The sequence below is a fragment of the Macrobrachium rosenbergii genome, chromosome 1 (genome assembly GCF_040412425.1).
Source record: "Macrobrachium rosenbergii isolate ZJJX-2024 chromosome 1, ASM4041242v1, whole genome shotgun sequence".
Taxonomy (NCBI): Eukaryota; Metazoa; Arthropoda; class Malacostraca; order Decapoda; family Palaemonidae; genus Macrobrachium; species Macrobrachium rosenbergii.
Genome location: NC_089741.1, coordinates 59,295,228 through 59,308,843, shown reverse-complemented (window position 1 = coordinate 59,308,843; position 13,616 = coordinate 59,295,228). Strand labels below are relative to the sequence as shown.

The window sequence follows — 13,616 nt, the reverse complement described above, 5'->3', positions numbered from 1 at the left end:
TAGACTTCTTAATGGGAGCCTTATCATCCTTCTTCATGGCCTTGGGCAGAATGGGTAGAAGACGATGTGATCACTGAGACCTCTTGCACAGAAGTCTGATATATAGATCTGTGGTTCTTAGAGGAGACTTCCCTTGATATGTGTGCTGCCGCACGGGAGTCAGGAACTGGACCTTGTTCGTCAGCTAAAGCAGAGGAAACACACTTGTGTGCCTTGATAGATGCAGACGTGTGAAACAGCAACAGGTTCAACACAGACAAGGCCTGCGAAACTTCTTGCATGGAGGAGTAATGAAGTCCCTCTTCTTCCAATGTCTGAGAGGGATGAAATGAACAGGCAACGAGGAAGAGGAGGAAGCAGAGGGGGAGGAGGAGGAGGAGGAGGAGGATGGAGATCTACGACGTCTCTTCTTCGATTTCAGCAACTCTGGTATGGCCGTATTTCTTTAGAAAATCGCCTTCGACTCTATCAAAGAGGGTATGAATGAAATGTACAAGGTCCAGAAATGGAAGTCGATGGAAGTGACACAGTGATGACAGTACGGTGTACAGTGCAGGGAGAGCAGCCGTGGTAACTCGGGATGACTTCACAGAATCTGTAGCTCTGGGAACTGTCATGATGGAAGACACAGGGGTACAGGAAGACATGAAGTGGGATAGAACGCCACCAAAGGTTGGTAGCCCTGATAGGCCTAAAGATGCCAAACACTCAGAAAGCTTCTGCACATTCATGTCTGAAAAGGCTGTACAAGGGGAAGCTACCTACTCCCTCACTGGGGGTCCCTCTCCCCTGAAATAATGGGGGCAGCGACATCAAAAATAAGATCTCCTGAACCCCTCCCTGAATCAACTAAAGGAGAAGCCATGGAAGAATGAGGAGGAGTAAAAATCTTCCTACGATGATGCAATGAGAGATTTTGGCAATGAAGAGGCAGAACAAGAAAGAATAGATCGACTGCCACCACTGCAGGAGGAAAGCCTCCCCAAGATGCAGCAACCTTTTTCCTCTTATATCTTCCCTTCTTACCAAAATTTTTCCATTGCTCAGGAGACCAATCACGATACTGTACTCGGAACAGGGATTATTTACACTAAAATCGTCAGATCTGCATCTGCTGTAAGTGGTATGTGGCTCTGTCTCCCGGGAGGCCAAAAATTGAGAGCATGGGTTCTTACCAATGCCTGGCCATCTTCTCTGAGGCCTGGATTGCTTAGATGAGTCATGGGTTTGCATTTTCTAGGAATGCAAGCAAAACACAGCTAACACAATGTTACACAGAAACACACAAACAAAAACAGAATGAAAAACCACAACACCAAAGTGTAAATTGGGCAGGAAGAGCTAAAATCAGGATTCTCGGCAAGAAAGGCAACGCTGTCTTGCTAGGAGGGCAGTTAAGAGAAAACTGATACATCACAGCAATCACTGGGGGAAGCCAGGTCGGGCTCCGCCCACCTCCTTCCCCATTGGCTATCTCCTGTTGCCACCAAAACCTTGTGCTATTAATAACCGGACTCCAGCAAGGCACTAGAGAAATCCCCCTCACATTAAGACCAAAGGTTTGTTCTGCATATGAAGAAATTTAGTTTACATTAATTTAATGAGTAAATATAGTACTTATTAACCTGTCCTTCAAACTTCATTAGGAAAAAACTCTGCAACCATTATCAATTTGTGCTGCTGTCCGAGTCAGCCTGGGTGAATAAATTTAATTGTCAAACCTTAACCAAACAAGTGGTTTGCTAAAAAATGGTCAACACACAAGCACTGAAATAAAGTAAAAAAATTAATTTGTCATACCACAGCCAACTCTTGGGGTTTGCCCAGAGTCATGGTCAGAAACATAAACCCCAAAAAGAAAAGAGGTCAGAAACTAATCTGTTATACAATAATCAAATTCCTTTTAAAAAGATACAGACAGCCTACTGCTGAAAAGCCACATGGGAAGCTATCAGCTTAGTGCAAACAAATCTGTGGGCAGGAAAGTGAGTGCAAGTTCGCTTGCCTCAAACTGCTTAATTTCTATCCAAGCAAATAGGTTTACTCTAAAAGTCAGAAATGTTTATTTTCAATTGCAAAGACAACTAGTATTTGGCATTGGCTAGCCCTGCTGAGAACATGTTTCACTCTGCCAACCAAAGCCTAGATATAACAAAATTGCAACTGATAGGCTACTAGGCTAGCTATCATTTACTAGCCTAGACCTAATGCATGAACAATTAATGTATGACATTAATTTTTTGCCAACTCCAAATTAGGCCTAAATAACATCAGTGACTAAATGATGATTTTGGCAGACTTTATGAATATGCAGGACATATTAAAAACAAAATTATGCACTAAACAAAACTAGGGTATCTCAAATAGGCCTATTTTAACTAGGCTATATTAGTACCAATATTTCAGAGGTGGTAGAACAAACAATCTGTCATAAGTTGTTTAAACAAACTTCGAGAGAAGCTGGCTTACAGCAGGTTAGTGGAGGATTCTCCCACTTCCCTGCCTGCCACCAATTAACCACCTTGCTGGGCCCTATCATTCTTCAACAACTGTTCCCAACTCGCACTGAGGAACACACCTACATAAAAGCAATGGTTTGTATTTCCACAAGAACAACTTGGTTTTGTAAGACAAAAAAAAATATTGTAATGCCCACACTAAATATTGGACCTGAAAACCACTAGGCCTTAGTTATTCGTTAAACATGGTATGAACTCTACAATTATATATTTTTCAAAACAAACCGATTTAATTTCCAACTGTCGTGTTAATGACATGAATGCTCAGTTAATGAAAATAATGACTGTAACACTAACGGGACAGAGGAAAGTGAAGTACTGTAGTCAAGTTGTTCGGTTTAATTTTGTTACACATGGAGGCTAATGCCCCATCATCCTCCATTGATCAATATCCCATTGTCATTCTCTAGGCAAATCGCTTATATAACTTACTTATGAGCAATGTAATAGTGGGCCTCCTAAATTTGCCGGTAGTAGCCGCTAACCTTCGACTTTTGTTTGTGTTTACGAATTACGATAACCTGAAATGAAACGACGCCTTGACAAGCAGTTTCCATTGAGAGTAAACACAACCAAGTTTTAACAGCGGGTTCTATTAGTAGTATGTGGACACCAATCTTCCTACCGAATCAAAATGAATGTATTACTGTTCTAAGTCCATTATTTCTAACCATTGCCACTTTAAAGAATCTACTGCCACAATAAAAGGAAAGAACTTTCTCACAAGCTAGATTGTTTCTGCTCTGTTATTTGGTCACTTTTAAACAACTTTATTCGTGATAATGTTTGACAGGTCAACATAAGATGCGTTCTTTACAAACAACCAGTTGTTTACATGGAGCGTTTATTTCATGTACGTTTAACTAGTTTACTTCGTAATCTTGTGTAATAAGACCTCATCTAATTTCTTGTTGTACTGATAAGCTGTTATTTGTAAACGGTGAATATTTATAGTCAATACCTGTTCTCTTTAAATCAGTAATTTACTAATTGGAGCACCTGAATTAAACCTAGAGAGGCAGGTCAGTTTGGCTACAGGGTCAAGCATGAGGGAACTTAGCCCCCAAAGGGAATTCTGCTGGAATTCTTTTGTCGGTTGCGGCAAATTTCTATGGGTATGAACCTAAGCTAGGCTATATTTAAGTCGAATCAGCCTTATTCAGTAACTGTAGATTTGGCCAATTTCTTACCAAACAGGCTCAGAGCCATAGAGGCTATTTTTTTGGTAACCTGATTGGTTTCGATGATTATTTTTTAGTCAAAAAATCTATGAGGAAGTATGAACCGTGATGTATTTGTACAATTTTGGGAGGGGGCAAAAAATGAGTGAACTAGATTGATAAAATTAATATTCAAATAAAAATATAGGCAGTTGAGCAAATATATAGCCCACATGTATACAGTACCTGGTTATTGATAACAACCCCCCCTCAAAATATAAAGCATGATGGGGCAAGGACATTCATAGAATTAAAAGTATATAGCCTACCTAACCTAATCTACCCTAGGATGGTGGGTCATACTTGCCCATGATGGAGATTTCATTGAGAAAACAACCAGAACAGGTATATATGTGGAGATTGTGTTGCGTTGCAGGTATGCCAAATTATCTATGGCAGATTTATGTCATAACAAAAACAGTAACAAGTTACTTAAAGAAAATTTTGTTTCCATACTACATTCTTCAGCCTGTTTTTGGACCTCTATGCTTCATTTTTTCATTACACATCGGTCAGTACTTTGATATATTCATAGAGATGTTGGATTATGCATTTGTAAGCAGGGGTGTCATTTCAGATTTTTACTGGGGAGAGGGGGGGGCGGCGAAGGTGGTTTGGCGAGCAAAGCGAGCCTAATCACTTGGGTTTTTTTTTATTTTGAGCTATTTTATGTGCTTTTTGAAGCACATAAAATAGATAGATAGACAGACAGATATAACTTAATATGATTACACATTTGAATTTCGGTAGGAATAATGGAAAACCAGCTGCTGTTACTTCTTGGGACTTGGTGGGGTGGGGGTAAGGGCAAAGTTGAGGCTTGGGGGCAACTTGAGTCTTGGGGGCAGTTGTCCCCAGCAGCCCCTAAATGATGCCCTGTTTGTAAGATTAAGAATATTTTGTCAGTCTTGGTCTGAATAATGAAGGTGAATAGAGGGAATTCATTGTTTTCATAAAAGTAAAATTTCATCACGTGATTTGGTCTAGCTGTGTAACCTGTATAAAAAGATATCCTAAGTGGCAACTGTGAACTAAGTCTGACCTAAAAGTATTTGCCTATATGTTTTACACCATTCATAAAAAAGGGATTCTGAAGGGCTTAATGCCTGTGTATATGGTGTTTTATTTCCTTTTATGCAGATGTCTGCTGACATTTCCAAAAATACACAATGGCCCAAACTGATTTCTGTACTCAAGTGATACACAGTAATCATTTACATTTATGTTCCTAAAGTTCTTTCATTTCCAGTAAGATGAGTACCATGAGTTATGCAAAGCGAGGTGGAAGAAGAAATGCAAAGAATATCAAAGGAAAAAGAGGTCAAGGCTCTAAACAAGACAGCAGGCGGGATAGGTTTGAAAGGGATCCAAATTCAAGTGTAGCGTCAGGCGTGGATATCGAGGAAGAAGCTCTTCATAGATTAACTCTTAAAGGTGTTGTATCAGTTTGTTAGTTTTTCTTCCTTTTAACAAATTTTTCTGCTTAGTGTGGTACTGTACTTTTGTCTTTTCAGAATGAGAATTAAAGTAATAAAACCTTTCCTGGGAGTAGCGTCCAAATGGCTGTGCAGCTAAACTAGAGTCCATGAGGTGCTACTTTTTTTTCTATTTAGGTTTGATTGCAAGTTTTAAGCATACTAATGTGAACTTTAATTTTGACTGAGAATTGAAAATACTATACAACCACTTTATCATGTCACTACAGAAGGCAGAACTGTATAGCACATGTAAAAAGTAGTTGCTCTTACAGAAATATAAACCATCACCTTTTATAGAGGAGTATCTTTCAGTGCAAAATAGAGTGGTCATTGAAGTTGGTAACTATGTCGTTGACTGGTGGAAACGAGGGGTGTGTGGGGGAATGCCCCTCACATGCCTTATATTGCCATTCATTTTTTCTTTGGCTGGTGGAGAGAACAGAGGTGCTTTGCTCTTTTTATTTCTGAATGAGTGGCCTGCTACCCTTTGTTGCTTTGCCTTGCATTCTCTGGATTGTGTATTTATCTTTTCTTGTTTTTCCACTAATATGGAGAGAAAACATGATCAGTGCCACTGCAAGGGATTCTGCCATCCTTGTGGGCACTTCATGTCTCCTGCAATGGTAGACCTTCATAGGTATTGTTCATTATGTGGGTAGAAGGTTTGCATCGGTTGTTTTGTTCGCAATGAGTGTGCTGACTGCTCTTCTCCATAATGGGAGAAGTTTGGCAGGCGGAGGAAGAAAGATGAGAAGCAGTTGCAGTATATCCCCGATGACACCTTTGAATCCTTCCAGCTTTGTTTCCCTGCCTTCTTCTATTTCTGTCCCTCTACATATTAGAGCTACCCCTTCTTTGAGGGATAGCATTTGAGTCAATAAGAAGTCTGCCTATGCCCCCTCCTCTGAGGATAAGGTAGCTGATGACAGAGTTTCTCCTTCAGCAACTGCTTCATTCTCATGTTCATCTGATGTGAAATTTCAGGTACAGGTAGTCCACGGGTTATGGCTGTCTTGACCTATGGTATTCCGTACTTATGGTACTTTTTCAAATATATAGTGAACTCTCTCAGATTCGCTGGAGATGCTCCCACACACCCCGCGAATAGGTCAAATCTGCAAATGCTTAAAACCCTCTAAAAATACTTAGAACTGCCCATTTTGATAGCTTAAACCAAGAAAAACCCTGTAAAAATGCTTATACCTGAGTATTTTAATAGTTTTATCACAAAAAGTGCATTTATTCATGAAAATTATATGAAAATACAGTAATTAGTGAATATTCTCAGTGAAAAATACTGGGCGAATGGGCAAAATTTCCCTGAAAATGGCTAGATATGTTCCACAGAGAAACCCACACGCGTGAGTCCGCAACCATGAGAACGTGAATACGGGGTTTTACTGTATTCATAAAAAATTGGGCGCTGTAACGGACCCGTAACTGGGAGTACGGCGCTGTAAGCCTGGATTACGGCACTTATAGTGCCGTAACTCGCCAGTGTTTGAGGTGAGAAAACCAGTTTAGGGAGCTGTAGCCACCGGTAGGGTTCATTATATGGAGGGGAGAAAACCACTTTATTACCTGGGCAAAGCTTACAAACCTGTTTCCTTCCCCAGGCTTACATAAGTCTCTCTCTCTCTCTCTCTCTCTCTCTCTCTCTCTCTCTCTCTCTCATTTTTATAAATTTTTCTTACAATGTACCGGTTCCAGCAATTTCCGACTTACAGCATGCCACTGGAACGGAACCCCACCATAACCCAGGAAGACATGTCTCTGGAGTACATACCTGTGAACGAATTGGCGTCTGCTTAACATCCCTTATAAATAGCCTTTTACAGCATTTCTAGACAACCTGATGAAGGAGAAGAAGGAACAGTCACCTGAGACTTCTCTCCTGTTATGTCTGTAGGTGCCCCAGCCTCATCTGCCACAAAGAAGAGGGATCCTCCTTTTATGGTAGTGCTTCCAGTGGCAGATCCTTTGGTTGGTGCTTCACTGTCTTCGATTCCGGCCTCGACTTTCCCTTCAGTTTGGAAGACAAATCCAGCCTGCAAGAAGAAAGGGAGGAAACAATCTTGTCGTTCTTCCTCTTCATCTCTTTCTTGAGCATCATTGAGCTCGTCTTCACTTTCCTGTTCATTCCCAAACTTTTCCATCACACAGGTGGAAAAAGAAGGGGAATTCTATGGCCTTGCATAAGTAGTCCAGGTGGACTCCTCACACACACACACTCATCCTTCTCTAAGGAGAGTGAGGCTTCGAGATCTCTGGCATGTTATCACTGTGCCTCTGGAATGGCTGGTGCCTCCACGCTTTCCTACTTAGACAAGAGACCTTCTCCCACCTCATCTTCCCATGAGCTCTCAGGCTCACACCTAGTTTAGTCTGTGCATCTTGCTTGCTCTGTGCATGCATGGTCTGAGGACCATGTGTGAATAGTAGTTCAGGATAACCCCCATCCTTGTGTTTCTGAGGAGACACACAGGGAAGGCAAGTCTCCTGACCATGCATGTCCTAGAAACACGGTAGGTTCTCCCTCCCGCACCTCTTCAAGTGTGCACAGAGGAGAACCAGCATCACTGTCTTGACCTTAAGGGGTCATTCAAACCCTCCTCGGGGACAAGAGCAGTCACATCTAAACCTTTGGTTGCATCTAAGCCTTCTATGTCTGGGGTCAAAAAGATGCCTGCTCTTCCAAAACCCAGACAGGTAGCCCAGCCTTCTTCCGCTAAGAAGGCTTGGAAGTCTTCCCAACCTTTCCTCGGTGGTGATCCCCTTTTTCTGCTGCTACAAGTATGGGGTTGCCTGTCTCACTATTAGGCAAAGTAGCAGGAACAGAGAATAGAGTTTTGGATAGCACTGGTTCTTCAGGACTTACAGGTTCTATTCAAAGACATTCATTCTCCCCTGTCAAACACTTCAATATTGCTCCAACCTTACCCTGCAGAGACACACAGGTCTGTGGTCCTGTCAGCAGAGGTGGAAGCTATGATGGAGAAACGTGCCATTGAAGTTGTGGAACTCCATTCTCCTGGGTTTTACAATTATTATCTCCTTGGTTGAGAAGTCAGCTAGAGGATAGAGACCAGTGATCGACCTTTTTCTATTAAACAAATGTATGCTACAGACTTGCTTTAAGATGGAAACAATGCGTTTGGTGTTGGAGTAAATCAGTGAGGGTAACTTCTTACTTTTGTTAGACCTGAAGAATGCTTACTGCTGTGTATGAACCTTGTGATTGGGAGAGATGCCCACCAATTTTGGTAGCAACAAGATATATAACCATTAAAGCCAATGGTTTCCCAGCTGTATTATTAACCCTCTACCTCGGGCCACCACGTAATAATTGGCGACGAGAATTTAGTACCCGAAGGCAGAGGAAAATGGTATGGTAGCCGTGTTTTTGGGTTTTGATGGTCTGTTCATCTTCTGGAGTGCCGAGTAGCCATCACTTAGCCAATGCCGACTGGTCAAGAAGGGCATCTTGGCAATGTAACAAATAAATTGTTTGCAGTGGCTAATGTTTTTTTATTTAATAATTTGGGAGTGTATTGTCATTTTGTAGCCTATTATGGTAGCAGTATGCTTAAGCTACTGTGTTTTTGTTTGCCCTTTTGATTTGTCATGTGGCCTACACTAGGTTATGCTGTGTTTGCGTAGGCTATGGCGGTTTTGTTACATTAAGGTAATTAGGCCTTGTTGCTTACAGATCTTTGTATTATGTCACTGGCTGTATCCTGCAATATGTTTATTAAATAATTCAGGAACCTGCAGTAATGGTTTGTTTAAGTCAAATTAATTACCTTTGATTTATATGTAATACTAAGTCTGGTACTGAAGTGTAGTGGATATGGCTACCTCTAAAATTTCTTTTGTATTGTGGTTGAGTTTACTGGAAGCAAATTTTGCTTCTATGTCTATAACTGACAGTGTTAAAAAGGAAAATGTTCTTTTGATGTCTGTTGGTATTTAAGTGTTTGCAGTTCTAGGTAATTTATGTGCACCAGTTTTGCCACACTAAAACAAATGCACAGTTGTTAGTTTTGCTTAAGGCACATAATGATATTAAACCTAGCTACCACAGAAGTTTACTTGCTTTCCAGCAAAGAAGGAAAAAAGGAGGAGAGTCTTTGAAAGATTTGTATGCTGACCTGAAATATTTGGCAAAAGATTGTGAATTTGGTACACAGTTTGATGCTTGAGTAAGAGACCAGTTGTTTATGGCTTTAGAGCATGAAGTTTATTTTGCTAATTTGGTTGCTGAAAACTTAGATTTAAAGTCCCATGACCCCTACTTAGGTTTTTGAAAGGGTTTTGAACTTAAGAGAAAGCTTTTGTTTCTGAAAAGTCACTCCCTTTACAACAGGTGAAGTAATTTTTTAAGAAATGTTTCTTGTAAACATTGTGGATACCCTCATGATACTGTAGTGTGAAATGCCATGTTAAAGATATGGTATGCAATCAGTGTCAGAAAAAGGGACATTTAAAACAAGTTTGTATAGCTGTTGTAAGTAGTAGTAAAAGTGATGTACAGAAAAATGGTCATAAATCTGTAGTACATAAAAAGAGGAAAATTTTGAAGCAATTGATGATGCAACTGTTTTGAGTGACAGTGAAGATAAACTTTTACCAGTTACCACTGTTCATGCTGTAAGAGATGAAATTAAGGTGACAATTAGGGACCAAATCATTCCTATTGAGGTTGATTCTGGTGCTGCAGTTAGCACTATAAGTGAAAATTGGGCCCACACCTTAGGTTTACCTATTGAAGATTGTAAGAAACATTTGAAGGCATATGCTAATGTTAACATAAATGTGTTAGGTAAGGTTTCTGTAGATGTTGCTTAAAATGATCATAATGTCAAGTCATATTTTTTATGTTCTTGAAAACAAGAACTCAAATCTTTGTGGTAAAGATTTGATGGGTAAAATTGGTATTTACTTGATGGGCATAGTTAATTCAGCTAAAGTAAATAAGATTGACAGAAATGTTCAGGATTTGTTTGATAACTATGAGGTGGACCCTAAGAAACCAATTGTAGGTTCGGTTGCCAAAATTCATGTGAAAGGTGATTCAGTACCTAAGTTTAGAAAGCACAGAACTGTTCCTTTTCATTATAAGTCTATGGTTGAAGATGCTTTGCTGATTTGGGTTGATGATGATATAATTCAGTCTGTCAGTTCAACTTAATGGGCAGCTCTTATTGTTACTGTCATGAAATCTGATAACTCTGTTTGTATTTGTGGTGATTTCAAGGAGTTGAATCAATGCCTAGATTGTGATCAGTATCTGTTACCAAAGGCTGATGAATTATTACCAGAGATTGGTAAAGGGAAAGTATTTTCCACTATTGATTTAAAAAATGCTTGCTTACAAATACCAGTGGATGAAGAGAGCCAGAAGTACTTGGTAATTAATACCCATAAGGGTTTGTTTAAGTTTAAAAGTTTACTTTTTGGCCTTTCTTCTTCCCCTGCTATTTTTCAAAGGTTTATTGCTGGTTTGTTATCAGGTGTTGATGGTGTTGGTGCATATTTAGATGATATAATTATCAGTGGAGAAACTGAAGAGGAACATGACCTGAGATTTAGTAAAGTCTTAGATATTTTGCAAGAGCATAATATTCAGATTAATAAGAAAAAGTCTGCTGTCAAGGTATCTTCATTAGAATATTTGGGTTATCATATTTCTGGTGAAGGTGTCAGACCTTCTGCTAAAAATGTTCAAGCTATATTGGATGCTCCATCTCCCACTTTTGTTACAGAAGTTCAGTCATTTCTTGGTATGGTTACGTGTTACTGTAAGTTTATCCAGAATTTCTCCAGTAAGTGTGCTCCCTTGTATGACCTGTTGAAAAAGAATGCAAATTTCAAATGTGAAGTAAAATTGAACAAACTGCTTTTGAAACTGTGAAAAAAGATTTGGCTGAAAGTCCATTGTTATGTAATTATGATGGAGAAAGTTCATTGATTGTGGAAGTTTATGCTTCACCCTTTGGAGTTGGTGGTGTTTTGTTACAAAAAGTTGAAGGGAAAGAGGTTCCTGTATATTTTGTGAGTAAAAAACTAACATCAGCAGAAGGGAACTATGCTCAGATAGATCAAGAAGGCCTTGCATTAGTTTTTGTTTTAAATAGATTTAGATATTTCTTACTTGGTAGGAAGTTTGGAGCTAGGACTGACCACAAACCATTTCTTGGCTTATTTGGTAAAGGATGTCAAATTCCACACTAAGCCAATGCACGTATTCAGCGTTGGGCTTTACTGTTATCTCAGTATGAGTTGGACCTTGTCTATAAGGCAGACAGGGAGAATGTTGTGGCAGATGCACTTAGTAGGTTGCCTATCAAGGATGGTACTGAGTTTCATACCCCTGTTGAATATGTTAAGTTGGTAGAAGCAGTAGATTTTGATGATATTTCTTTTGAGGTTATACAGAAATGTACTAGGAGGGATGAAGTTTTAAATCAAATCATTCAGAGTATTAAGTTTGGTTGGTCTAAAGGGGATTCAAGATTGTCTGAGTATGACTGCGTGAAAACTGATCTTAGTTTATATGATGATGTAGTACTGTATAGAAACAGAATTATCATACCCACACTATTGAGGTGTAAAGTGTTGGATCACTTACATAGTGGTCATAATGGTATAAATGTCATGAAAGCAGAAGCTAGGAATTGGGTTTGGTGGCCTAAGATTGATCAAGATATTGCAGAGGTTACAGAGAGTTGTCATATTTGCTACACTAATTACCAACCAAATCAAGCTCCTGTTCTTTCTTGGCCATCACCTGGTAAAGCGTGGTCTAGATTACACACAGATTATGCTGGACCTGTGGATAATAAGTATTTTCTTCTGATTATAGATGCATTTTCTAAGTTTATGGTTGTCCACATTACTTCCTCAACGACATCAAATGTTACTGTTGAGTTGCTTAGGAAAACCTTTTCTAATTTTGGTATTCCATATTTTGTTTTTGAAGAGATTAAGGCTTTTTATAAGAAAAATGGTATAGGTCTCATAACTCGTGCACCATTTAACCCTTCATCAAATGGATTAGCTGAGCGAGCTATGAGGACTTTTAAAGGCGGCTTTGTAGACTCTTGTACAATTATAGAAAAAGTTCACATTCTAGTACTGGAAAGTTACCTGCTGAACTATTGTTTGGTCGTTCCTTTAAAACAACCACTGAATCAGTTAAAATCCATTCTAAGAGAAATAGAGATTTTGAAGTTTTGTCAAAGAAATTGTTCTCAGGAAACTCTTAAGTATAATGTTGGAGATGCAGTGTTTGCAAAAAATTTTAGAAAAGGAGAGCCCTGGGTTGAAGGAATAATTTCAGAAGTTTTAGGAGTAAGAAATTATCTTGTGCAAGTTCATAATTTTGGAAAAATGTTATGGAAGAGACACCATGACCAATTAATGCCTAGATCTACTAGTAACCTTGTTAATCCAACTAAGGATTCTTTCTCATGTTTCTTCTAGTAGTATAGATGAATCTTGTAATGATAATCTACCTGCAGTCTCTGAAGGCTGTGTAGAATCTTCTGATAATGGTGTACCATTTACTGTTCAAAAGAATGAGAGGGATGAATCATGTGTACTCCATACTCCAGTTGTAAGGAGATCAAGCAAAGTTGTTAAACCCCTGGACAGATTGAAATTGTGAAGATTTATTTTTTTGTTTATGATGGGTTTTTTCTTGATGCTTATTGTTTAGTTTTATGTCTTATCTTGGGGGAAGGAACTATTGTGTATTAGCCTTGTGTAGGGTATTGCGTGTGTTGAAGTTCTGCTTGTCTCTGGTGCATTGTGGGTTGTTGTGATTGGGAGAGAAGCCAACCAATTTTGGTAGCAGCAAGATGTAGCAAGATATACAACCATTAAAGCCAACGGTTACCCAGCTGTATTATTAACCCCCTACCTCAGGCCCACTACCTAATACTTACTTTCAAGTACTTATTCATCAGGACTTTCATAAGTATTTCCACATTTTCTGCAATGCAACCTTATGCCAGTTCAAGGTGTACTTTGGACTGGTGGTGGCTCTTCAGGTGTTTACCCAGGTATTTGCTTGCTATGATACCTGGATAACTGGTTAGTCTTGGTGTCATTTGCTTCTTCAGGACATAGATCACCCTCTTGCCTTTTGCCACAAGGTGGGGATCATGGTCAACTGAGAGAAGTCTGATCACCTTCCCAAGCAGCAGGCAAAGTATCTGGGCATGATCATAGACTCAGCAACTGTAAGAGCTTTCCCATCAGACTTTCACAAGAGAGTCTGATTGGTTATGGTGCAGTTCCTGTTATGGCAAGAACAACCAGCCTGGTTTTGGTATGTGGTCCTGGGTTATCTGCCATTGCTGAAGAAGCTCCTGCCTCATGAGCACTTAAGTAGC

At 39.5% G+C, this 13,616-nt stretch overlaps 1 protein-coding gene and 1 long non-coding RNA gene across 7 annotated transcripts in view; one reads left to right on the top strand and one right to left on the bottom strand.

Annotated features, from left to right (window-relative positions):
* LOC136838897 (uncharacterized) overlaps positions 1–3,318 on the bottom strand; it is a 37,940-nt gene extending 34,622 nt beyond the window's left edge. Inside the window, exon 1 of the long non-coding RNA XR_010853162.1 lies at positions 2,952–3,318. This is a non-coding gene — a long non-coding RNA (uncharacterized lncRNA). The remainder of the gene's footprint in view (positions 1–2,951) is intronic.
* Positions 2,448–13,616, top strand: part of LOC136838866 (18S rRNA aminocarboxypropyltransferase) — a 35,943-nt gene continuing 24,774 nt past the window's right edge. Inside the window, exons 1-2 of one of the 6 annotated variants that reach the window (XM_067104574.1) lie at positions 2,448–2,594; positions 4,989–5,173. In XM_067104574.1, coding sequence (XP_066960675.1) covers positions 4,993–5,173 — 181 coding nt within the window. In that variant the 5' untranslated portion in view covers positions 2,448–2,594; positions 4,989–4,992. Of the gene's footprint in view, positions 2,595–3,240; positions 3,635–4,988; positions 5,174–13,616 lie in introns of those variants that run through there. The other 5 variants (XM_067104546.1, XM_067104531.1, XM_067104567.1 and 2 more) reach the window with 5 other exon arrangements.